Source organism: Bemisia tabaci, chromosome 5, assembly GCF_918797505.1.
Source record: "Bemisia tabaci chromosome 5, PGI_BMITA_v3".
Lineage (NCBI taxonomy): Eukaryota > Metazoa > Arthropoda > Insecta > Hemiptera > Aleyrodidae > Bemisia > Bemisia tabaci.
In genome coordinates, this window is record NC_092797.1 from 432,936 (window position 1) to 458,804 (window position 25,869).

At 38.9% G+C, this 25,869-nt stretch overlaps 1 protein-coding gene across 1 annotated transcript; it reads right to left on the reverse strand.

Moving 5' to 3' along the window:
- Nucleotides 1-3,305: 3,305 nt before the first annotated feature.
- Nucleotides 3,306-24,828, reverse strand: Dlic (dynein light intermediate chain). Its single transcript, XM_019053856.2, has 10 exons — nt 24,546-24,828; nt 22,729-22,802; nt 19,549-19,665; nt 15,917-16,147; nt 13,514-13,692; nt 10,777-11,006; nt 9,322-9,433; nt 7,366-7,587; nt 5,620-5,731; nt 3,306-3,728 (listed from the first exon to the last, which is right to left on the reverse strand). Exons 1-10 carry the CDS (start codon nt 24,623-24,625, stop codon nt 3,541-3,543), a joined length of 1,545 nt encoding a protein of 514 aa, XP_018909401.2. The 5' UTR covers nt 24,626-24,828; the 3' UTR covers nt 3,306-3,540.
- Between the last annotated feature and the right edge of the window lie 1,041 nt (nt 24,829-25,869).

Here is a 25,869-nt window from a genome sequence, read left to right on the forward strand (position 1 = left end):
GTTCGGCGTTCTCGATCAGACCTCACGTCACTCACGTGAAGATAGGTGCTTATGCGCTCGGCCGGTGCGAATGCCGTACTCCCACCCTCTCCCCGCATCTGTCAATTCTGTTTCAGTGACTACATTTCAGATTAAACCGGCCGGCACGGGAGAAGTGCGAGAAGCAGGGAACTCGCACAGCCCAAACGGAGCGTTCTAATGAAAAGAGTGAGTGTAAACAATGCGACATCGTAGTTACCTGGTGGGGAGAGGGGGTTTCCTAGCCGAAGTGCTCAAGCAAGGTAAGGCGACACGGAGAATTTACCTCCGCCGCACAGAAAATAGTCCGGGTTCAATCGCGAATATCTCGGCTTCTACTTGCCAAAGTGAGCTAATTTTTTGGCTTTCCCTTAATTATGAACTTTATATGAATCTATTAAAGTTTCATCGACTTTCATAGAGAGCCGCTGAGCCCATGCTCTGTGCGGGGTTCTTTGTCCATCATAAAACTCACAGAAATTGCTTAGAGCTTGATTTGACTGAGGTAGACTCTGATTCCTTTGTGATCGGGAAGTGTGAATTAACCTTAGACAAAAGCCATTATTTTCTAAGCCTACTCTTATGAATTGAATTTGGAAAGTTGTAACGTCTCCAACACATTTTACATAAAATTTCAAATTTTCGCTGGTGCTTAATGTCCTATGCTTCCTAGAAATCCATCGGTGAAAAAATTAATTCACTTTACAAGATAAATGTTTCTCCGAGGAAAAAAATGCACTAATTCAAAGTAATCACAATGATTATATATTTACAAAAAAAAAAATAAGAGCATAAAGTTTGGCGATTTTAACAAGATAAGTTTCTTGGCGTACTTTCATATACAGATAACAAAACTATCTTCCACTACAAGAACACTATCTCTAACCCATGCTGTGCTGCGTTTCTTTGCCCAAAAAAAAAAAAGAGCATTTGAATTTTTCCAAGGAATGAGTGATATTTTTCGATTGTGGAATTACAAAAATGTTCAGGTCTTGTACTTTTACTACAATGCAACATTAGCCTCGAAAAAAGTTACGGTGCTACTGATGCGGACAAAATTATAGAGGCTGAGGCTCTCAACTTAATCCTCATTTTTCTTGAAAATTTCCGAGGTTAATAATTCTTAGGCCAATTACTTTGAGGCCTGAATAAACTTGAAAACGTCTTAACTCATTGTGAAGTTTTTTTTTTTTTGTTTTTTAAACTTCCGTTTAAAAAAAGGGGAAAAGACCTTAAGAATCTTGAAATGTTTTGTGAAAGGAGTGTAAGAGTGGAAAGGGACTGACAGTATGTTCTAAGGGAAGGATCCAGGTGTTGAAACTTGAAACCAGAATGAGAAAAGAGCACAAATCTGGGCTCATAGTTATTTTATGGAAACATTTTGAGCTCAAATTACTCCGTGAGCTTCTCTTTAACTCTCTCCCTGATTATTTCTGAGGGAAGAAATTTTGGAACGTGACAAAGCATTCCTTTAGTGCACTCAATGAATAAACTGAGTAGCGTTCAGAAACAAGAGAGAGAGGGCTACACATCTACTCCTTTACATTTTAACTTTCAGAACTCTACATAGAAGGACTTGAATAAGAAAGGTCAAGAAAATTTTACAACGAGAAAAAAAGAAATGTTACACTTGGTGTTAGGTTTACCCTAAAGAAAGATGGGTAGATGACTTAAAAATCTGACTCCTTGGACATGACACACATTAATGGAGGTTTCATCTTGAAATGTCTCTTAAAACTGTCAATTTCTCAGATTAAGTATTGAGGGACTAGTAACGGTTGATTTTATGATAAATTATTGGCATTACAAGGGTCAAAATCTGTGAGAGCTTTGAATTTTGCGCTAAAAAAAACAGGTTCTGCGCATTCACTAAAATAATCATCCTTACCGAAAGTAAATAAAAAATGGATGAAAAAAGTAAGTCATTTCCTATTATACTTCATTCCTGCTTTGAATGGTACTTTTTTCACGTTCGAATCCTGTCTTCTTATTTTGGGAATTTTGTGCATGTGATTTTTCCAACTACCTAGCTGGCAAACAAAGAGCTTGATGCAAAACCGGTTTTTTTGCCCATCTCTGGAATTTCTTCAAAATTTGTCTATTGATTACTCATACTTGATCGCTTCTTTCCTCAAATTTCCGGACCCCCAAAAAATTTTCGGGGGGGGGGGGGGGGTGAAAGTCAAAACCTGTGAACCTTGATATCTCTCGAACGAAGAAAGATATCAAGTTCCGGTTTGGACGAAAAATCGTCTAAAATTGCATACTTTAAGATTTTAAAAGCAAAATCCCGAAATCACATGTGCTTTCTTTCAGTTTTTGAGTCGAGAAAATTTCTTTTTAACAAAGAATTTACAAAGTTCTCAATTTTTTATTTGAACCAAAACCAGTTTTTTGAATTGCTCGTCTTTTTTCACATCCAACGAGTGGTCCATCAAGCTAGGGAACCGAAGGGTTTGAAAGTTAGGAACAATTGAAGTTAACGCTCAACGCACGCCAAAATATGGTTCCAAAGCCGGATTTGGATGTTGATGAATCAGATTGAATGTTCAAACCGTGCAGAATAAGTTTTTAGAGATTCTTGAGGGTTGCTGAATTAAAAAATTACAGATACTTCCAAAACATTCACTTCTTTTCCGTAGCGCTTCTTGACAGGCCCACCGAGTGCCGACTGGCTAACTGCTCAGTAGGCCTGTCAAGTAACGCTACAGGAAAAAAGTGAATTTTTGGCAATATCTGTAGTTTTTGAACTCAGCAATCCCTCAAGAATCCCTAAAAACTTATTTTGCACGGTTTGAGAATTCAATCTGATTTAATATCACCAAAATCCGGCTTTTTGGCGTGCGAAAATCGGTCGGGGTACATTGGGTGGAAACTTAAATTGCTCATTATTCCGGAACCATTTGGTTTCCCAGCTTAATGGACCTTTTGTTGGATGCGGAAAAAGGCGAACAATTTTAAAAACTGGTTTTGATCCAAATAAAAAATTGAGATCTTTGTGTCTCCTTTTGTTTAAAAGAAATTTTCTCGGCTCAAAAACTGAAAAAAAGCACATGCGTTAACTTGAAAGTGTGATTTCGGGATTTTGCTTTGACATCTTAGAGTATGCAATTTTAGACAATTTTTTGTCCGAACCGGACTTCAATATCTTTCTTCATTCAAGAGATATCGAGGTTCACAGGTTTTGACTTCCACCCCCAGCCCTCCCCCCCCTAGGGCCAATTTTGGGAAAAATTTGGGAAAAGAAGCGCTCAAGTATGAGTAATCAATACACAAAGTTTGAAGGAATTCCAGTTGGGGAGGGGGGGGGGGGCGAAGAAAGCCGCTTTTGCATCAAGCGCTCTCCTTACTTTGGCATAAAATTGCAACTTTGATCAAATATTAACCTGCTTGATGCTCTATATATGTGAAAAAGCAGCTGTATCAAAACCAAACTCCAGGATGAATCATTTTGAAGAAAAGTAGATTATTAATCGAGTTAAGAATTGGAGTAGAAAAATTGACTTAGAAAAGGAATAAGATTTAACAGTCGGTTGAATTCAAAGACTGGTCAGGAGACGAAGACTGTGACAAGCTTGCACTTCCAATGGGCGATCCGGGGAGTTTTTTCCTTGCTAATCTGTCCAACTCCGCAGCTGCGTCTGATCTAACGGCTGCTTTCTCTAGAGGACTCATTCCACCAAGAGCACTGCTTGGCAGCGAGTAATCGTCTGAAAATTAAGTAAGTAAACAGGTGATAATTCGTTTTCATTACTTAATAAAAAACAAAAATCAAGGCATCATTCATCTAAAAAATGGAATTGTTGAAAGAGTAGGTTACGCTCAGAAGAACAATAAGCCAGTGGAAGCTTGGAAAATAAGCATGAAAATTAAGGTTTTCTCATCAAAACTCCATATAGAAAAAATAGAAAACAATGGATTGATTGAAAGGAACCCTGAATACCAATAGGAACTTACTGGTTCTCATCACATTTTGATGACATTTTAACAAGTTATCGTAAAATTCATCATTAAAGCCATAAAATGAGGTGGTTCAGTTGGATAGGAGTCAATTGCCATGCCAGACTAACTGTTTGGTCATGCTGCCGAATATAATGTCATTTTCTACTTTCATAATCTGATGTACTCTATCATCAGAGACCCAATCCCTTCTAGCAATTCCTGCTAACCTCCTCCAGATAGTCCACTCTGTTACTCCTAGTATACCGATGGCCAAAGTGCAGAACCACATACCTCCGTTTGCGACCTCGCAGACTTCTTGTCATTCTTTAATCTTTCCTAGGAAAACGAGTCAACTTAATTTTTTGAAAACTTCCTTGATTTTTCACCTCTATTGCCAAAACATTCCATAGTTCCAAAATATATAGATGACTTGTTTCTCATGAAATAAATAGATAAGGAGTAGAAATTTTGAAACAATGCAATGGAAATAGGTGGTTTTGCACTTTAATGATCTATAAATGGCTTCTGTTTCTTTAGCAGCCAAACCTCACTACCATACATATGAAAATACTTTTCACTGTAGTGCTATCCTCATCTACCCTTATCAAATTCGTTGCTACCAGAGGATTCCATTTAATATTCTTATAGCCTTCCTCCCTGGGGTGTTTCTCTCCTTGATAGCTTGATCTGTCTTTCTATCCTGGGTTACCCGCACACCTGAGTGCAGTGAAACCTCAATACCTCGGTTCCCGGATAAGCCGATAACCCGTTTTCGTCGGTAGAATCGCCCGGTCCCATTTATCACCCATATAACACAATGCTAAATAAGTCTGGATAGCTCGGTTTGGTTAGATTCTGAAACCACTTAACTCGGTGAAATTTTTCCATCTCGACCTGTTTTTCTTCGATCGTCACCCGTGATCAAGCGTAGGTAGTGTTTACGTGTGGGTCGGGTCAAGGTACGCCACGAAGGGTGAGCGAATCTCCTAGAGAGCGCAGCGCAGTGCGAGAGACATCAGCTCCCCCTCACCTGCACCACAGCATGATCACTCTCAGTGAAGGCGGCCAGCTGGAGGGGGAACCACAGTCCTTAATTTCTTCCGAATCGCTTTCCTCTTCCCATCCCCATGTCCCCATCAGTATTGTCGCTGATAGCAGTGCGGAGCGACACTCAAATAGATATGGAATCAAAAGCACTCGATAACAACACGAAAGATAAGAACAGTAGAGAATAGGTTATCTGATACCGCGTGTTTATCTTATCACGAGTGTGAAAACACACATGCATAATTAAACGATTTCACGCATTGATGAGTTGACAGGTCAAGAGTCAGGTGCATCAATCAAAAGTCAAAACATCTCGCGCTCGCTTCACATCGGCACCAGCCCCTCTCCTCCTTCCTCCCATCCCCACTCAGCCATAGCGGGCGGCCGCGGCGCATCACCGCGCGGCACCCCAACAAACGATTAACCCCATGACTTCATGATGCCCTGACACTTTCAACACGCAATTTCAAGTGCATCTCATGAAATTTTACTATTTAGTACCATTTTCTTCGATCAAATGGCACTCCAAAATCGTGGATATATTGCTTTGTAATATCCGTTATACAACTAACATGACGCAAACAATTCTAGTAATAAAGGAGGGCCACTTACTTTGTGACTTGTTCATTCCCGGACTGCCATGCTTCTTATGCAGTAATGAGTTGAAGAAATTAGCTAGGACACCCTCTCCTGCTGCAGCTGCTCCTGGTTTGTTAGGGTCAATCTGGAAAGATTCAAAATCGACCAGGGTTAGTGATACATTTAGAAACAGCACTCCTAGAGAGGTTTCAAGACACAAGGGAGCTTTTCATCAATTTTTTACAAATCAAACATCAAGGTTGATAGCATCCCGTAAACCAGAAATAAGAAAACCTTCAAAATCCTTCCTCCTAAACTGGGATCAGTTTTTCTAAATTTACAGCTCCATTGTCATCTAAATGTTTTCCTCTATTCAGGCAGCTCGTTCGCCTACTTCCTCCGATCCAATAGGGTGACAGAGGATCTACAAAAAAAGAATTATCAAGAAAAGATTCCTTTCTTTTGGGATTAAGTACAAAATATTTGCGGAAAAATGACTGAGGTAAATAATGTTCACAATAGAAAGTGAATTTGTTGGTAGAAGATCTCCAATGAACAGGTTTCCTTAAAACATGACTGAACATATATTTTGGTTACACTTCAAACATTTACACCAAAATCGAAATAATCTTACCTTACAATTGAATACACTTCAGGAAAAAGGGGACATACACGTGAGTCACCTTTCTCCGTTACTTGGCTCATTCAAATCCTCATATTCTCAAAAGTACACCAACTAAATTTAACGACGATATCTTATTTTTAATATACAGTATGAAAATTGAAATTGGTTGGATTTCCGTACTTGGATGAGTTTGCTGGTAGAGGAGGATGTTGCTACGGTTATGTCTGAATCCCAGGTCAAATAAAGGAATTTTGCCTCGAGTCAACATGATTCATTAAAAATATTGAGGAGTAATTTTCGCAGGATATCTATCGTGAGTGTGAAGAAAGTGGCTCTGCAACCTTCTGGACAATCTTTAAACTCCAACCAAAATGATGTTCTTCTTTTATGACGAAGTGTTGTTGTCATAGGCCTCAATGGCCTACTTAAATCAATTATTAGAATGATATTAAACCTTAAAACATGATAGAGAGAATTTTTCATGTTAATTTACGGAGAAATACATATGTTGTTTGCTTTTGTGTCTGTAGAAACAAAATAAACTTTCAAGCAATTTGCTAAAAACTCGTTTTTTGCCTATGCCCCATTTTTTTGACAGTGTATTCAATTATCAATCGTTGCTTTTCCAAAAGTGGCAATTTTTGCATTCAATCAATTATCTCTCAAGGCCTCATGTTCAGCCATGAAAGGCTGATGATCTCAAACTTAACCAAGAAAATCATTGCTGTTTTGTCCTAAAAATAAGATGAAAGTACTTTCCCTGACAAGATTCTCTGAGGTAGGTGCATGGAAAAATTGAGGAAAATTATTCCAAGAGACTTTTCTGATAGTACCTTCCAGAAAAGGAAAAGCCAGCATCTTAAGTGACTGGAAAAGGAGCTTTAGTGCTATTTTGGGCCAACAGAGGGTAAAAATTTGCAATTTCATCAAGGTCCCTTGCCCCAAACAGGGCAGATTAATTAAAACTGTAAATAGCTACCACTCAAAATCACGTTTTCCCAGTAACAACCTGTCATAATTTTAGTCTGATAACTCAATGTGCCAAATGTTTGTTCGACACTCCTCTGCACTCTGTGTAGGGGTAGTGATCTTTTTGCTTGTGGACAATGACATATTTATTGCTGGAGGATTTTCCAAAAAACTAAAGAGGATACCTTCTTCGGTGAGCCGAGGTTCAGCTGCGTCTGGAGCGATGGAGAGCCTGACAACCTCCTATCACTGCTTAATTGAACTCCGACTGGAGATCTTAGAGAGGTAGGTTCTCCTCTTAAACCGGCTGTCTGGACTGGTAAATTTCCTTGCTGCAGCTGCTGCAGTAGTTTATTCAGAAAATCTTGCTCATTTTCAGCTTGTATTTCCACAGCTCTCGTTACAGCCTGGGCAGATAAATGGAACACACACATGTTTTACACAGATGCATTGGAAAAATATGGACCAAGACAATATTTTTCATAGGACATGGGCGAGACGATCTACAAGATAAAGCAAGAATTAAAAGATCATCATGAAACATGTTTCCTCATCAGAATTATACACGAAATACGTTACAAATGATTTAAATTACCAACATCAACGGGACATCCACAATCAGTCTTAAATCATGGGTAAAGCTGCGTTAATGCAATGCTGCACCATTAAGTGCGAACCTGATGGTAAAGTAAAGTGGGTGAAGGAATACATCGATAATTTGATCAACACTGCATTATCCTGCTAGGTGATTCATGGAAATCTACCGGACAGCAGGTTCAGAGATTCCTGTCTACTGGCATCTCCCTTGCAAGAATAGCGGACGTCCAAGGTCTTATAAAATTTATGAACATTATAGATCGCAAAAGGTTCCCCAAACATTCTTAACAATAAAAATCCACCAATCAAAACAATATTTTTATTTGATAACAAAGTGCTTTTGTCATAGACGAGATCTTACACTCAGTTAGTGTTGTAGTTGAAGCAATAAAAGTAGCTGAGTTGGTCCCCATACAAAATCAGGAATTTCTACCCTACCGTCCAAGTTGGTCCCCGTTTGGAAGGAAGATTCCAAATCAGATGGCCTGCATTGGTCCCCAGCACATTTCCCTTGCCAGTAGCAAGGATAAAATGTAAATGGTAGGTAAAAATGTAAAAAGTTGTAAAATGGAACAAATCAAACTAGTGGAAATCAAATTGTGGGAAGAAACTTGAAGGATATGGGCCTAACAAATTTTAAACGGTCTATTGGGTGTGACTAGGTACTAGTATTTTGTAGTAGATTTGTGGGTGTGGGCACAAATTTGAGATATGAGTTCTGTTTATGGCGCCTGGCACTTAGGAATTGAGCGAGGCATTGTTGTTTGCTATATAATATTTTCTCCCTGTATTTTCAGTAATGCTTTAATGAAACAAAATATGTTTGGGGGGGGGGGGGGTACTTGTGAATTCTGCATTGATTCGTTTATCTGTGTCCAGCGGACCGAGCCGCAGAAGTAGCGATCTCAAACATCTCAAACCCGTAGTTGTCATGTTCGTCACAAACAGTGACAGCCACCTCACACTTACTCATACCTTAACAACAGGGGCCAACTCGACCCATGGCTCGAACATGGGCCGTCGCAGCCGGGGACCAACTCGGCCCATACCAATTGAAAATTGGTGACCAACTCGGTCAGTGGGGGAGAAAGAAAGAGCTATAGGTATGGGGGCCAACTCGGTATTCTCTGAATCAATTGATGCAATTAAATCAAGTCTTAAAGAGTGATAGAGGAGATACTTCATGTTTTGAAGTATACATATTTTGCTTTATTTTTACCCAAGGGATTCATCATTTTCAGCTCCTAAGATTTTTTTGCCTGATAAAAGAGAGAAAACAAAACAGCATTGTCTACAATCTTCAGGATTACATGTTCATACTGGTGTTAAAATTTTGTGACCTATTCAAGTTAAAACACATTCAACTGCTAAATTGACTTTTGGTTGCATGATTCTATGACCCTTGTTTCTCTCTTTTTTTTTTGGACCCCTGTACCTCAAACATTTTTGTACAGATAACATAGAGAATTTATTGGATGAACTTATAGCCAGTTACAACTAATCAATTAATGAACTACAAATTAATCAAAAATCCATACTCTTACCTTCCTGAGAGGAGGTGGTACAATGACATCTCTGTAATAATCATCTGGTTTCATAACTTGCATATTTTCGTACAAAATGCTAATTTTCTTCATATTGTCCCATCCAGAGGGTCTGAAACAGGATGAACACCCATTGAGTTGCATTAATCATAGAATCTAGTTTTGATAGTTCATACAACGAAAAACAAAAGGCCTTTTCAAATTTTTTTTAGACTTTCTTCTGACAATTATGCCGACTTTGTTGAGATAGTCAAGACACCGATTAGTATTGAAAGATCATCGATAATTCCGAACATGTGGTTGCCACTTCCCAAAAGTGGAGAAAAATGAAAACAAATACTATTCTTTAAAAACAGAGAGTTAGATAGTTTTGTTAAAACAAGCTGTTTTGACAAAACTATAAGAGATGCCGGAATGCGATTTAAGAGAGTTTCTAACTTATTTTAGTAATTTTCTAACAAGCTCTTTTAGTAAAAACTTTGCTTTTCTACACCAATTTTTTTAAAACATGTATGTAAATAAAAACTCTCCGGTTTCTAGGGGGGGTTATTGTTAATTTTTCAATGCCACACTATGAAAACGCAGAAACATTGGGAGTGAGGTTTGCAACCTTCAGGATAAAAGGTACAATTTTCTGATGAAAATATCATGAAAACTGATTACTTTTTCCATTGAAAGCTCAGAAAATCCAAAATTTTCATGAAGGTTACAACCTAGCCCAATGATCACGTCCTCAGCAACATGGGTACAGCACCAAAAATTAAAAAAATTGAGTTGGACCCTGATTCAATGTGTATGAGACACGCTAAAAACATTGGTGGGATTAGATTTTTGAAGTCACATGTAGAACAAGAAAAAAAGAGGTTGCGATTGGGTTGCATTTTTAGCAGGTTTGGCTTGTTTGCATAGCAAAAAAGGCACTAGCGCCCACGACCAGCCCCTGGAGTTGTGACCTCTTTCCTAAGCAGCCAGCACTAGTGTCTTCTTAGCTAAACACAGCTGTGGCTGTCCTGGAAATGCGTCTGCCTTGTCAATGCGTATATGTGTTCACGAACAGCAGTTAATATTTCCTCATAATTGCTTACTAAGTTCAGTTTCAAATCGCTTATATTAAAAACCCGTAAATCTTGCATCAATCTTCCTGTCACGCTCTTACACCAATTGACTGTTAATTTCAAAATGAAAAGAAGTGCATCGCTTGTTGTTATCTTTTAGCAGTGATGATTTTTCTTTTCCAAAGCTGTTATTTTATTTTCTCTTTGATTGCTGCAGTAAATTGTGGAATAATGTCTAGTAGGATAGAAATAATGTTGGCTGATTTAAAAAATAGATGAACATTGGGACACAAATCACAATTCTTCAGTTTTCAAGACAGACATAAGAAAAATTAGTGTTGAATATTATGAGGTTTCATGAAAAGAGTACCAAAAAACATTATAATTTAACTAAACTTACATGAAAACAGCATCTTTTTCGACAACTAAAGCTGGAGTTCTGAAACTGAAGCCGTAAATTCGATGCGTTAAGTATTTGTACAGCAAGTCGCAATTCTTGTCTTCTTTTGCTGAGGTGTAAAACAGGGCCGCTCCGTACTGTAGGCAGAATTTCCTTATCCATTGTTGGATGAAATCAAAATGCTCATCCCGATAATCATGATCTTGTTCTAAACTTGCAGTGCAATCAGTCTAAAACATTTAATGCCCAGTTTAAGAATTAAGATGACCTCACTATTTTTCATGAGTAAACATATTTATGTTAAAAAGGCAATCTGCAATGAATTTTCAGTATGAGAGGACTTGTTATAATAAATGCATTGTTCTTGACTGCAAATTTGAGAGCTAGTTTACCTTCTAACTGACTGGTTCAAGGACGGCGTTTGGCAGAAAGGACCCAAGCCATATCAGCTATTGCCAAATTTAACTGGGCACTTTAATTTTTTACAAGAGAACGTTTGTGCACATTCCTTTGAAAATATAAGGAATTTGCTTTGTACTGTGCAGAAGATTCACTGAAATTTCCACAAAAATCCGCACAACCGTTTTCACAAAAAAACTTTCAATTGCCCAAATAAATTTGGCAATAGCTGATGTGGCTTGGTTCCTTTCTGCTGAACGCCCTCTGAATCTTACGCTTCTCTCAGAGTGAGCCTGACTGATGGTGACTGAGAAAAAAGTGCTGCAGACGTAAATTTGGAGATGAGTAATACAGACTACACAAATTGAGTGTTAAAAAAGAGTAAATTTTAGACATTTCTGATGTGCTAAACAAGGATTCTGTGCAACTTCACCTTGATAAAGTCTACTCCGTTGCAGACTACCTGGCTTTGATGGGAAATATTTCATGAAAGGCTAAATTCAGAGAAAAATAATCAGAGCTTTGATCAAAGGGGAGTTGTCTGATTCCGTCCCGCAGTCAGAATCCATATTGCAATTCCGTCCCGAAAAAAGAGAACCCCAAATTTTTTATCGCCTGATTCCGACCCGTACCGGTTCCGTCCCGAATAAAGCAAATTCGATGAATGGCAGCGTCGCCCACCGGGTTCGCCTGATCCTGCCCTGCAGTAACATAATTTCAGATTTACCTTCAAGACAACAAATGCATATACCTATGTGTATGTGTATGAAATAAACTCACCTTATGAATAAACGCACCTTATAAGAAGTGATTGCGCTCAAATGTTTCCTCCGTTGCTTCGGAGACGTCAATTGTATTGAAAGTTGGAAGTTTAAAATTAGATGAACATGTTGGGGGTGTTTCTGTTAGAGACGACCTTTACAAATTCCAGGCGTGAGCTGGAGCCGGAGTTCAATTCTTTAATTCTGCTTTCCAGTAATATTATCTTATTTAGAGTTAGGCGAGGTACCAGTGCTTCTGATTTTGCTGCAGAATTCAGTTATTTGTGAGTCCCGAGAAAATTTCTTCAACACTTCCACGAATAAAAATATATTCGGGTGAGTTCGATAAAATGAGTTGTTACAGCGGGCGTAAAAACTTTCACAGGCTTTCGTGCTTTTTGAAGAAGGCGCAGTTCTGCCCAAATGCACCCAAGTAGCATTTTTCAACGGAAAAATCGCGGTATTTCGCAATTATATTGCGATTTTTTTACGATTTTATCAGCGATAAAATCGCTTGGATCATCAACATCTGAGCGATTATCCTCGATCTTTTCGCGATTATATTGCGATTTTATCGGCCCGAAAAAATTGCGATTTTATGGCGATAAGATTGAGGATAATCGCTCAGATGTTGATAAAATCGCCAAAAAAAGGGATTTACGCTGTTAGCCGATTGCCATTAGGTTCAGCCGTCAGGTCCTTTGACGAAGACGAGCGTAAAATCCCCGGAGCCTCCGCGGGGATTCAAACCCCAGTCGCAGCGGTGATAGGCCAGCACATTGCCACTAGGCTATGGCCGCTATATGACTAACAAAAGCGAATTGAAGCCTCTGATACATGGATCGGCGCTTCGCAACCTTACAACTTTTGTCATTGCGATGACTGACACCGAGTTTTCATTGGAATTGTTTTTTATTTTCCCTCCTCTGTATTTTATTTCATACCTTGAAACACGGTTGGTAAAATAAGGTTCTATCGGTAATCTCATCATTCTGTCTCGGTAAAATTACCAATGATAGTAAATGGCAAAGTTACCGATGGACCTTGGTAAAAACGCCAACATTTTTTATCGACTGTGGTAGAATTACCGAGATAAAATGGTAAAGTTACTGGAAATTGATGACCAGTAACAGTGGTACATATTCTTACCTGAAAAAACCAGTAAAAATACCGGTTTTTAGGTGAGCTTACCAGTCTCTCTTGGTAACATTACCAATAATTGGTAAAAAAAGTGAGATGGTAAAGTTACCGACGGACCTTGGTAAAAGCGCTGAGAATTTTTTCTCAGTGTGGGCGTACCTCCCACCATCCAAACCCCCTGCCCAACCTCGTATCGAATCGTTCTTACACCTCCGCTAAAGAACATCTTTCATAAGCGTCATTCATGCGTTATTGGGCGTTGATGGGAAATTTCAATTTTATCTCTACAAAATCTCAATCGATGAAATCGAAATTTTATTGCAATTTAATGCGATGAAATCGCATACCGGGATAGAATCAGACTATAGATCTTTGGGACGGAATCGAGCAGTCCGGTTTTGGGGCTGAATCGGAATGTGCCAGATCAAAGGACTTACCTTAGTGACTACAACAACTATATCTAAACCTAAATTTCTAGTTAGAACACCTTCTCCTAGCGGAAATGATTCATTCCTATAGTTATGCTCTTCATCGGTGTTCCTGGATGTTCTTCTCAAAGCTGAGTCAATCTCTAGATCTTCTCCATGCTCTATGTATTCTTGCCATTTATGAATGCCTAAACAAAAAAAGAAAAGTGCATTTGAAACCAATAAAAAAGCAAAGATTTTATCCTGCTAAAAACTTTTTATAATGACTTTTCTTTACTTGCAAATTTAAAAAGAGCTGACTGTACCCTTAAGCTTCATTACAACTTGGACAAGTACTTGATCAAAATTAGATGAAATGTCTCTGAGGAGCTCACTACTCATGATTTGATGAGACATAATTAAAAATCATGGTCAAAGCCGAAGCATTGACTTCTACCGATTTTAGGCGCTGCAAAAAAAAAGAAGAAAAAAAAATTAACTCGTGAGAATAAAATTTGCGAAACAAATTTTCGTTTGGAAAAATTTTTAGACACCCTGTGATGATACTGGAGGTTTGAAGCTCTATAAGAAGCAAGTATAGATGAGGAAAACGGATAAATTGAGGTTTAAATAAATTGAATTTAAATTTTGGCTACACTCTCTGGGTGTCTTTAAAAATTTTCTCTTCCATGCTAATGGTTCATCTATACATGTTTTTTACAAATCTTTAAACCTCCAGTGTCATTACAGGGTGTCTAAAAAATTTTGCAAACAAAAAAAGGCCGAATTGAGGTATTTTTGACGGTTTCGATGTGACTGTGGGCATCGCACAACAAGAAATGTAAGACATAGGAATGAAGTAGAATTTGTCATTCTATGAAGATGGCATGAATTTATTTTCAACAAATTTTTCGACCAACACTGTCATTACAGGGTGTCTGATAAATTTTCAAGAGCGAAAAACCGGTCAAAATGAAAGTATTTTTAAGGAGTTTTGTGTGTTTAGAGACACCATGCAGCAAACAATAAGAAATCCATGGGTCTCTTGAAATTCGCCCTTCCATTCTGAGGGTAGTGGTATGAACTTGCTTTTTACAAATTTTCGAATCTCCAGTGTCATCGCAGGATGTCTAAGGAATTTTGCAAATGAAAAAACGACCGAATTGAGGTATTTGGAACGTTTTCGATGCGATTGCGGGCATCGCACAACGCGGAATGTAAGACAAGTAGAATCTTTTGTTCCTCATAGAGGGCATGACTTACTTTTCACAGATTACCGGACTTCCACTGCCATTACAAGGTGTCAAAAAAATTTGAAAACATAAAAAGGACCAATTAAGGTATTTTTGACGTTTTCGTTCAATTTCAAGCATCGCAGGAGGAAGAATGTAAAACGTAGGAACCAAGAAAAAAATTTGTATTCCATACAGACGGTGTGAACTTACTTTCCGCAAATTTTTGGACCTTCGCTGTCATTACACGGTGTCTAATTTTTTGAGAGGGGAAAAACGGTCAATATTGAGCTATTTTTGACGGTTTTTCCTTCATGGCAGACATCACTTGACAAAAAATAAAAGACACTTAGGAGTTTTCTGAAATTTTCCCTTCCATACTGATGGTACAGACTTGCTTTCCACAAATTTTTGAATTTTACTACCATTAGAAGCTGCTCAAAGTTTCAGCTCAAAATATTCATTTTTACTCGAGTTATCGCGTGGACAAAATTAAACCTCCCCCCACTTTGACCCCTCGCTGTGCGAAAAGTAATTAACGTATTCCGATTTTTTCTTCACAGTTTAAAAGTACTCTTAGGGGACTATAAACCCCAGAAGTTTCGGTTCAAGAAACTTAAAAATTAACTGCCGCTCAATGCTCTGAAAACTGAAAAATCCTCATGCTGGTTGAAATACATACATACATACAGTTAGTTAGTTAGTTAATTTTATTTAACGACGATCAGCATCTAGGCTATTTACGTCGGGGACTAGGCAATTGTAAATTTTTAAATTTAGTTTCTTGAAGAGTTTTAAAATTTCTGTTACTACCATTGGACTATCCGAACACAAAGGGTGCATATTAAAAGGAGGGAACTTCGAATTTTGATACGTGTGGCATAGGTTTTAGGGCAAGAAAGTACATACATACATACATACATACATACAAATATATATATGACAGAAAATGAATGACATATATATTCGTGATCTACGACTCGAGATCGGTGCTCATTACATGGTCCCAGGTCTAGGTCCCACCATGAGGGAGAACGCAATAGTGTATCTTTCCTTCGGAAAATGCACTAAAACTTGATCAGTCAGAGGGTCCTAGGTTCACATGATTGAAAAAGGGGTTGAAAGTGATCTTAATGTCGGAACAAATTGCCTGATAGACTTGTCTGACACTTGACTAACTAAGAAAGTAAAATGCTCTTACATTGATTGCGATATTCTTCTAACTTTTCTGGCGAGATATTGAGCTTGTCGATGTGGTCTTGCAGGATTGTTGCCCAATTTTCCAGTTGCTCCATTATGTTCCAAGGTGTTGTCATTGATACTACAAACATGATCATAGTGTGGGGAAAAGTTTCTTCCGAGAGAGCAAACTTCAATAAATGCGCGTGAGATGGTTCCCCATCTAATACCCAAACACTTAATCGAGTAGAATCTAGAGAAAATGAGGAGAAAAACAGACTTTAAGTATCCTTCAAATTTTTTGGCCTGTAAATTGTGAAAATTTTGAACAATTCTTAAAAATTACAGAAAAGAGTTTACATGCCTATAAAACTTAAAAAATTATGAACAAATGCCTACCAAAAAAAATTACTTGTAAATCTGTTTAACACCATTTGTGATCGTCCAGAGGAAGAGAAACCTCTGTCTGGAGAGACAAATCTGACAATAGGGCGACTCAGAGCAAGCTAGGTCGAAAAATTGAGTTTCCAGCACAAGACTTTATATGAGGTTATTTCAAAAAGTTAATGGAAAAGTTTTCTACCGCAAGTCTACATCAAGTGTGGTCAGATGAGCAAGGAAACCTATTAGCCAGAATGCTATTGAGTCTACCTGCAACATTGTCACCAATGTCTCATAAGAGAACAGCGCAAATGATAACATGCTCCTGAGTTCCGAATGCAGTTGCAGTCTTCTATCATAATCAGCGTTATCATGGATTTTTGGTGCCAAAGACACACACTCAAACCTGGGCCGTACTCCGTCCCTAAGGCACACAAGCGGGCCCTGGACAGCCGAATTCGGTCAAGGCTCGAGCGGGCTCAGGGGAGCCGAACACAAACCCAAACACGAGCAGGCTATCCTAAAGAAGAGGGGGGGGGGGGGGCGAACACGGTCCGGGTCCAAGCGGGCTCGGAAGAGCCGAACACGAACCTCAAACGCGAGCAGGTCACCCAATAAAAAGGGGAAAAAGGAGAGCAAAGAAAAAAAGATACATGATAAAAAAAAATGCCGAACACAGACTAAGGAGTTCGAGCAGGCTCAGCAAAAAGGAAATTCAAAGTCAGGAAAAAAAAAATAAAAACTTGAGTTTGGTAAAAAAAGAAATGAACAGTTCACTCCTTAAACAAACAGAAAAATTTACACTTTGAGAAAAAAGAAACAGAACTTGGTGCCCCGGCACGACAAATCTGACGGATTTGAAGATGGGTGGGAGGGACGAAAAAAAGAAGAAAAAAAGAGCGCTTTCACACAGAAATACGTACACTAGATGGCAAAAACCCCCGAAAAAATTGTCGAAACTTCTGCTTAAGGCTGAGGAAATAGGAAGGGAAAAAAAAATCTCTAAAAGACTCCTACCCAATGCACTCAAGCTCTCCACCTAATTAGGTGCACGACCTACAAGGAACAACTAGCAACTGAATGCATGGCCTTGCTCCTTGGCTGCACTCGCGTAGCTGATGAGGTGGCCGGGTCAAAAGTCAAGGAGGGGGGGAGAGGAACGACCAGAAAAACAGAGCGAAAGTTGAAAAATTCCTCCCTGCCCCCCCCCCCCCCCCCCCCCCGTACCCGATCGCGAGTGACAGGAGCGATCCGCGGAAAACTGATTTCAACAGACACACATCAAATTTTCTGCTGAGAGCTGAAAGAAGCTCAGAAAAAACGTCAGCTCGTTTTAACGTACAAAAATGTGTGACAAGTGTCTCTTTGCATCTCAGTCAAGACTTCCTGCACACTTTCTGAAACTGCAAATCTCCAGTTTGTGTGAACTGTTTCAACATTAATATTTGAATATACACTGGATGATCATTCAACACAATTTCTCCCTTGTAATCTGCATTTTTGGGCATTGGCAAGGAGCAGGTGTGGCCCCCTCGTTTGTCATCACTGGTACTTGTGTGGTCTTCAGCAAATAAAAATTTCCTGAGCTTTCTTCCTCCACTCAATAAAAAATGTAATGTTTATGCGGTGGTCTCTAGAGGCAGCAGAATAAGTGGATACACTTATTCCGACCGCAGATTGCAACTGCACTCACAAGCATGATAATATTTCTGCAGTTTTCGTATCAGATATTATAGATAATGGTCAAGTATATTCAGTGGCATCCTGGCTTAGAGGATAGCTTTTTCTTAAAATTTTGTTTTTTAAGTTGCTACTTCTAAATTGTCATAACTGCAATTCAATTAGACATATTACAAAATTTTTTTATAGACAAAATATTTGTGAAAGACTTTTCTGAGCAGTAATGCCAAATGCTTAATTTTGACTTAGACCACGTTTTGCAGTGAGAAACTACTACTTTTGGCTCATTCATAAAAAATCAACTATCTGCAAGTGCAATCTAATAGCACATGTCAACTGTGAAACTGCAAAAATCTACATTTTTGGGAGCAGTGTTTCAAAATTTCCCCTCCCATTTTATTTTTAAAAAGACACAAAATCGAAGTCATAGTTTGAAATTTTCACAGAGTATTTCTCGCGCTAAGGAAAAAAATCAGGGAAGTTCTCAAAAAAAGAAGTTGAGAAGTTCTCTGCTTAGAAAATGAAGTATGCCAGGAAGTTAGCAACGCTGCAAACAGAGAATTGAATTTCTGCAGTTTAATTGTCGATATGTTGTTTATACAATGAGCCAGGGATAATAGTTCCTTCTTGGAGAATATGGTCCACCAGCAGGCTGATTATTGAAATTTATAGAAAAAGCGATAGACAAAGAAGACATAGGGAACATGAAGCGATCCTATTGGTTGAAATGGGTCATCCCTATAGACTAAGGGAGAAAATCATGGACTAACTATTGGGTCTCTTGTGGGTTGCCATTAGTTGGTCTATTACCTACCTCCTTTGTCCATTGCTACCACCCGCTTCCACCAATAGGATCCCTCCATATCTCTTTTGTCTTCTTTGTCTATAGCTTTGTCTATCAATTTCAATGATCAGCCCGCAGGCTGATTACTAAAATCGATAGACAAAGCAGTAGACAAAGGAGACGAAGGAAGCGCTCCAATTCCCTTTGTCTATCAATGATCAGCCTGCAGTCTTTTTGACTAAGGTCTCTTTTCTTGTAAGATAAAGTATATAACTTCTCTCTCAGAAAAAGATTTTGCTCCCAGAGATGGCAGAACATTGATTTATGATGAGGAAATTCAGCACAACTCTGACATAAGGGTGTAACTGCATTTCAATGTAAACCCTGGGAAGCTAGGAGTCATTCTTAAATGCAGTTATGCCCTTCAGTAGGCAGAGCAATGATTCCTGTGAGGTATTTTCTGACCTCCAACTCTTGAGCAGAAGGCTCTATTAAGTGCCTGATCCAAGAATTAATTCAGTCCCTTGGTTAAAGGGGAGCAGGAAGTGGAGTGTGAAGATCTGATACAAAATAAATAAAATAGTAAAAAATCTGGGTCTAAATAATTGCTTGAGCCTTGAGCCTCCACAGTATTTTTTGGATTTGAAACTTTCAGGAATAGCGCTAGTAAAGGCTTTAAATCTCTTACAGACAAATTTCTGTGGAGAGTAAAAGCAAAATTGTTCCGCACATACATATTAGAGGAGGCACATCATCATTCCCATTATAATATTAAAGCAAAATCTTAAAAGTGATGGATCTCAAAGTACCATCTCTGTATTCATCCCGGACATCAATGTATGCATATTCCAAACCATAGCCTTTTTTGGGATCTTCCACGCCTTGTAATTTAGCAATGACTGTGGTTTTCCCAGATTCATTGTCACCTGCAAAACAAAAAATTCATATAACAAATTATTTCTAATTGATGGGGTGTAAAATTATATGGTTAAGACCTCTTACTAAAAGTATCCAGATGCATCATTTCACCAAAACCTTAGGGAGGAGGAGTGGGGGATTGGGAATTACCTTTTCTTCTTCTTCTTTCCTTGTCAAAATAACATGATGGGTACCTGAGTAAAGTAAACATTTGAAAAAACCGCAAACCTCACACCCCTACCCCGGTTCCATAAAATTCACTAAAGGGTCATTCTATTGTAACAGGTGTGACAACAATTTAACTTTAAACAAAAATTTGAACTCTTTCTTGGGGTTTAACTAAAAAATTATTTGCAGTAGTAGGCAATCCTAAACAGTAAATCAATCAACAATTTGATGCATTTTAATGTAGACAATGCCAAAACTACATTTTTCTACAAGGTGGCCCAGACCTACCGTTTGCATTACGGGTGTGACGTAACGGGTGTGACAGATTGTCTCTCTGAGGTCCATCATTTCTGAGAGAGTTTAAAAGTTGAAAAACTTACTTTTCTTCTCATACTCTTATTGTAGGCAATCCTAAACAGTAAATCAATCAGCAATTTGACGCATTTTAATGTAGACAATGCCAAAACTACATTTTTCTACAGGGTGGCCCAGACCTACCGTCCCAGGGCTTTTCTTCGGGTAACCCAGGTCGCACGAAGTCCAGGACCGCGGAATTGAACCCCAAAGGAATCCACCCCAAGGAATTAGAACTTCCCGGTCCCAGATTCCTTCCGGTTTCCTGTGGGGTGCAAAAGGGGGTCTGTACTTCAAAAGTCAAGGTTCAAGTCAACATTTTGAAGTCATTTAATTGGAATCAAGGAGCGCAGAAATCTCCAACCTAAATCAACACCTAGAAATCCAAAATCACCCCATCCGTGCCCAAAATACTGACCCCCGAAGGTGGAGGACAGAGCCTCCTTTCCAAAAATGCAAGTTCGCGAAATTGACTTATGGGCAACAGACCCCAAAGAATCCGAAATTGAGGGTCCCGTTGTCCAGATAGTCTTCTCTGATGTCGCTCAGGTAGACCCTGAGTTTGTAAATTTAATCAGGGGGGAGGGGGGCTCCGGCTCCCCCTGAGCCTCATCAGAGAAGAATTTTGGTACAATGGGACCCCACAAATTCGGATTCCTTCGGGTCCAATACCCAAGAAAACCTCCTTTTTTCCGAGTTTCCACGTCCATTTCGCAAACTTTCATTTTTTGAAAGGGGGCTCCGTCCCTCACCCCCAGGGGGTCAGTATTCTGGACACGGATGGGCAGACCTTGGACTTCTTGGTGTCGATGTAAGTTAAAAACCTCCACACTTTCTTACTTCAATTAAATAATTACACAATTCTGACATAAACCTTGACTCTTGAAGTACAGATGGCCCCTATACCTCCCAAGGAGAGTCGGGGGACTCTGGGACCAAGAAATTCAGATTCCTTAGAGGCGATTCCCCATTGGTCCTTGCGGTCCTGGACCTCGCATGACCCAAATTAACCAAAAAAAAACCCCCCTGGTACGGTAGGTCTGGGCCTATAGTAAAGTGAAAATATTTCCATCAGTCGGAGAGAGTTCAACGAGTTCTATTTGAAGTCCTTCTGAGATAAGGTGTATTCACTTCAAATACTGAAATATGGCAAAAATGTTGGCTATCTCTCTCTTATTAGATGCATACATAACCTCTTATTGTGCATACGAGTGTATTTCTTATGATAACCATAGAAAAACTGGTGAGAAGTGAGGCAACATCTGCATAATTGAAGCCTCTTAGCATTGGTCACACCCGTAACGTGTCACACCCGTAACGTGTCACACCCATTACGTGTCACACCCGTTACGCATTTTTGCCCATCAATCGTTGAAATAAAAATTTGGAAAAAATACTCCGAAGTTGTACTTGACTTGAATACGTATGGAAAAAATTTGCATCTCAAAATGACATGAATTAAAATGGTTACATTAAAAACCCCATGTTTTGCGTAACGGGTGTGACAGTCAGTACACTAAGTTTTAAAAGTTACATATAATATACAGTAATTACTTTTAAATATTGAAACTTTGCAGGAGCACATTGAATAAGTTTTTTGACAACTGCAAACATAACCTGAAACTTGCTTTTGGCGGGAACACCAGAAAACATTGCTACCAAACTGTTACTCTTTTTACAGTGGAATGAAGCTAAGCAATGGGGTTACAAAACACGTAAAAATTGCGAGAAAAAAAACAAAACGGAGGTAAACCCTATGTATTTCCAAAAACTAGGAGTATTAAGGAGTCCAAAAATAAATATCGTTGGGTCATTAGGAGGGGGAAAAAAAATACCCCACAGACTACCTAGGCGTGGAATGACCTTGGACCCTATTGGAAACAAATTAAATTATGAAATTAAGAATAAGACATGGTAATTTTCCTGCTCATAACTTTAAAATAAAAAAAAAATCCTGACAACCTTTGTGAATGCTCCCAAATTTGTACCTTAGAACACTTTTTTTTTTAACTGCCCCCTAAAAAACCACGAAACACTAATACTTAAACCAACTGAAATCCCTTAATATTCGACTTTTCCATCGACTATTCTACTCACAACAAACAATACAAAAACTAAAAAAATCGATCTTTTTTGCATGAAAAGTGAATTTGCCTCATAATTCCGTCAAAACAGATCCACTTCGCTTAAAACTTCGTAAACAGGTGAAACTCAATGTTGCCAACAACCAACACCTGGTAGCATCATAAATTCAAACAAAGCGCACGAAAAAAGTGCGGTGCCCAATTTTACCCCATGCGTACTCTTACCCCCACCTACCCTTATCAAAAACCTAAATTACAGGGGGGGAGGGGGGGATCGCAAATCAGCAATTCATTCGAGAAACTTGAAATTGTCTTTCTGATAAACAATTTTAACAAGTAGCAAGAGAAAGATGGGCTTTAAACTCACTATGAATTAAACTCAAAGTCCATTCCACTTCACAATTTGCATGTAATGTTGTCAGATTTTCAAAATAATTAAGTAGATTAAAAAATAATTTATCTTACCTAAAACAAGGATAGACTTATTCGAAGGCAGTTTTGTACTTCCTTTCGTTTGAACTTCTGACAAGATGGCAGTCCTGTTACGGAGAAAGATAGACAAATTTAAAGTTACATTTCTCATACAAAACCAGCACATTTACTATACCTTAAAACTGCAAAAAGAATACATTGGGCATTAATTCATTTCTCAAAGATTTTAAAGTTAAATCAAACTCGCAAGTGACATACTTAGCAGTGTGTTTCCATGTAAAATTGTGGCTCATTGATTAATTATGGAACATCGTGGATAGAATAATTAGGTCACACTTTTTCAAAAAAATTGTGGTGGTCATTTTGAAAAAAAAAAACCCTCCCCGGTTAAACTTTGTGAGTAAGTTGAGTAACGGATACCTCGTTTCATGGTAGCAACTTTCAAGTCTAAAAATTCATCTACATCATAAGTTCCTAAAAATGTATCAACTTTCGGTGAGTTTGTCTCAAAATTTCAAAAATTCTACACCAAAAAAAGCAGTGCCCCATTGACCACCAGAGAGCGTAAAGCAACAATTGCGTACTGCTAAAAAAAAGGAGTAGTAATAAAAGTGGGAAAATAGATAGAATTTCTGCTAAAAAAGCAAAATAAATAATTGTGAAAATTGTACGATAAGATTAGATACTAACTTTACTAAAATTTTGCAAACATTGCAAAGTGAAATCGCTGATTATCCCTAAATTTTGCAAATATCATAAATTGAGATCTCTGCATTTTCTAGAATTTTGCGATTTTTGCAAAGTGAGATTGCTAAATCAGGCAGTTAATGGCACGGGCGCCATGAGCCAAATGATCGGGCTTTGGTGCCAAAAAATTGAAGGGCAGGGCCTGGTGGCGCCTAAAAAAGTCTACGCAACTCGATAATTTTTTCAACTTTGCAATCATGAAGCAGCAATGGCTTTGATGCTTGCGTTAAAAGTTAATTTGGCGCCTAAGGAATTGCGGATGGCGTCGAAAAATTGGGCTATGCATCCAAGTTGGCTCCTAAAATTTTGGAGGGAAAACAGAGCACTGATCCAGCCTTAAAGAATAACTCCATCAATGTCACTGGTTGACTGGTCACTCACAGATGAATACTGTAACGAGAGCTGAGTGATATTTAACTGTTCTCTGCTAGAGCAATACAATTACTCAAATACGGCAGCCACAAGGGTAAATATGAAGAAAGATTGATTTGAATCAAAGTAATGATTGTGAGAGAGAAAAAAATTTTGAAAAAGGCCTCATCTTCTACGAAAGATTTATTTGCATACATGTGGAGGCTGACTGGGACCAAGAAAACAATTGGGAGTACGTAAACGTCAATTGTAGCTGCTATTTCGTCAAGTCCAAAATCACCCTCAGGATTGACCAGCCCACTGGGATTTCTCCCCAAGTTCCTGCCTGTCTGTCCACTTATGCATACATGGTTGTCGTACCAAGCGGAGTAAAGGACCTACACTTGAGTCCTGCTTTAGCGAATGAGCTAAGTATCAATGTGTTCACGCAACTCAGTGCATAAGCTCGCTCAGCAGAGACACCCTACGAGGACATGGCGATATTAATCTGAACCCTAAGTCTGAAAATTGAGGGCAACATATTAGCCAAGAGTCTCATGATTTTCTTTGGGTGAAGGAGCACTGAATATCTGCTGGATTTGACCCTAGAGTAGCTATTTACCTAGATAAAAATTGGCACAACTGATTATCCGCTTCTATTTAACCATTCCATGATACTGGAAGCATGAAGCATTCAGAGGGGTCAAATTCAAAAGCGGGTAACTTTTGTATGATGCAAATGATTCACTTACCATAAATTCTCTTTCTCATCAAGATCCTCAATTTTTTTTGGACTAATACCATTGGTGATCACTTCTCCCGTGAATGCCATGATATTGAAATACAGCGCCCTTACGTGTTGTTACGTCCGGAATTATGAATCTTAAACCATTCAGATGGACTTGCGAGAAAGAAAACTCAATGTCAATGCATCACTCCGCACGTTTTCAAAGGTTTTTTAATGGAAATCCTGAAAGACAGCCGAATAATTACAAATTGGCATAACCTAAATGATAAACAAAAACAAATAGGGACGAGTCAGAGTCAAGTCAAAGACTAATACAGATGGAGCGCTAAAAGCAAAAAATGAAGCTTCTTTTCAATCACCTCTACTATTGGCCAGAGGATTGGCGGCGAAATCGGGACAAGTTTGAAATTCAAATGTAGGGCGGGAACTAAATAAAATTGCGGAAACAAAGTATTCTACGTTGATTTTTGCCCAAATTTACTTACCCACTCATATTTTTTTATCTTTAGGTTAGTTTTATTCTGTCGTCGACCGATTAATTTCATTTGGGAGTAACGGTCATCTAGGACTGTAACGGCCTGTTTGAACCGGCAGACCTAGACTACCTTTAGTATGGACAGAGTATGGCCATTCGTATCTTTTTACTACAGGAAAACTGTTCCGCTTTTTGATTGGTCAACGAGTTTTTAGGCTTCATGATGCTCTTAGGGCCGTATGTAAACAAACAAGAAGGCGACTAACCGTTACATCGATAATAAGCTAAATTTGACAAAAATTTCAATTATACGGCAGTAACAATTTAAACTAGCATATCTACGAATAACACAAGAAAAAAAACAAAAACACACGCTGGGCCTCGTAATTTTGTCCGCGTAGGTAGTGGCGAGCCCGTATCCGGGTGCCCCGAAAAAGCACCGGAGTGCTTTCCGACCATGAGCCCTGGAAAGAATGGCCGTAAACGGAGACTAAGGCTCAACCTGGATTGGTCCATACGCTGTTTTGTCCTTTCTCTCTCTCGCTCTCATTGCTCAGATGCGGTGCGTCAAAGGAGCATACTCGGCTTTGACAAGCCGCCGTTTTATCGTCTATCTCTCTCCCACTCATTGATCAGATGCGGCAACCCACGGCTCGTCAAAGGGACACACACACACACGCAAAAATACAGGCTGGGCCTCGTAATTTGGTCCACGGTGGTAGTGGCGAGCCCGAATCCGGGTGCCCCGAAAAAGCATCGGAGTGCTTTCCGACCATGAGCCCTGGAAAGAATGGCCGTAAACGGAGACTAAGGCTCAACCTGGATTGGTCCATACGCTGTTTTGTCCTTTCTC

What these genes read in the sequence shown, in the direction of transcription:
- Dlic (XM_019053856.2), bottom strand. Translation starts at nt 24,625, where the DNA reads ATGGCATTCACGGGAGAAGTGATCACCAATGGTATTAGTCCAAAAAAA. An exon ending in TAAGTCTATCCTTGTTTTAG is followed by an intron (nt 19,666 to 22,728) that starts GTAAGATAAATT and finishes TTTGTTTTGCAG; the next exon opens with GTGACAATGAATCTGGGAAA. An exon ending in ACCTCGGCTCACCGAAGAAG is followed by an intron (nt 5,732 to 7,365) that starts GTATCCTCTTTA and finishes GAATCTTTCCAG; the next exon opens with ATTGACCCTAACAAACCAGG.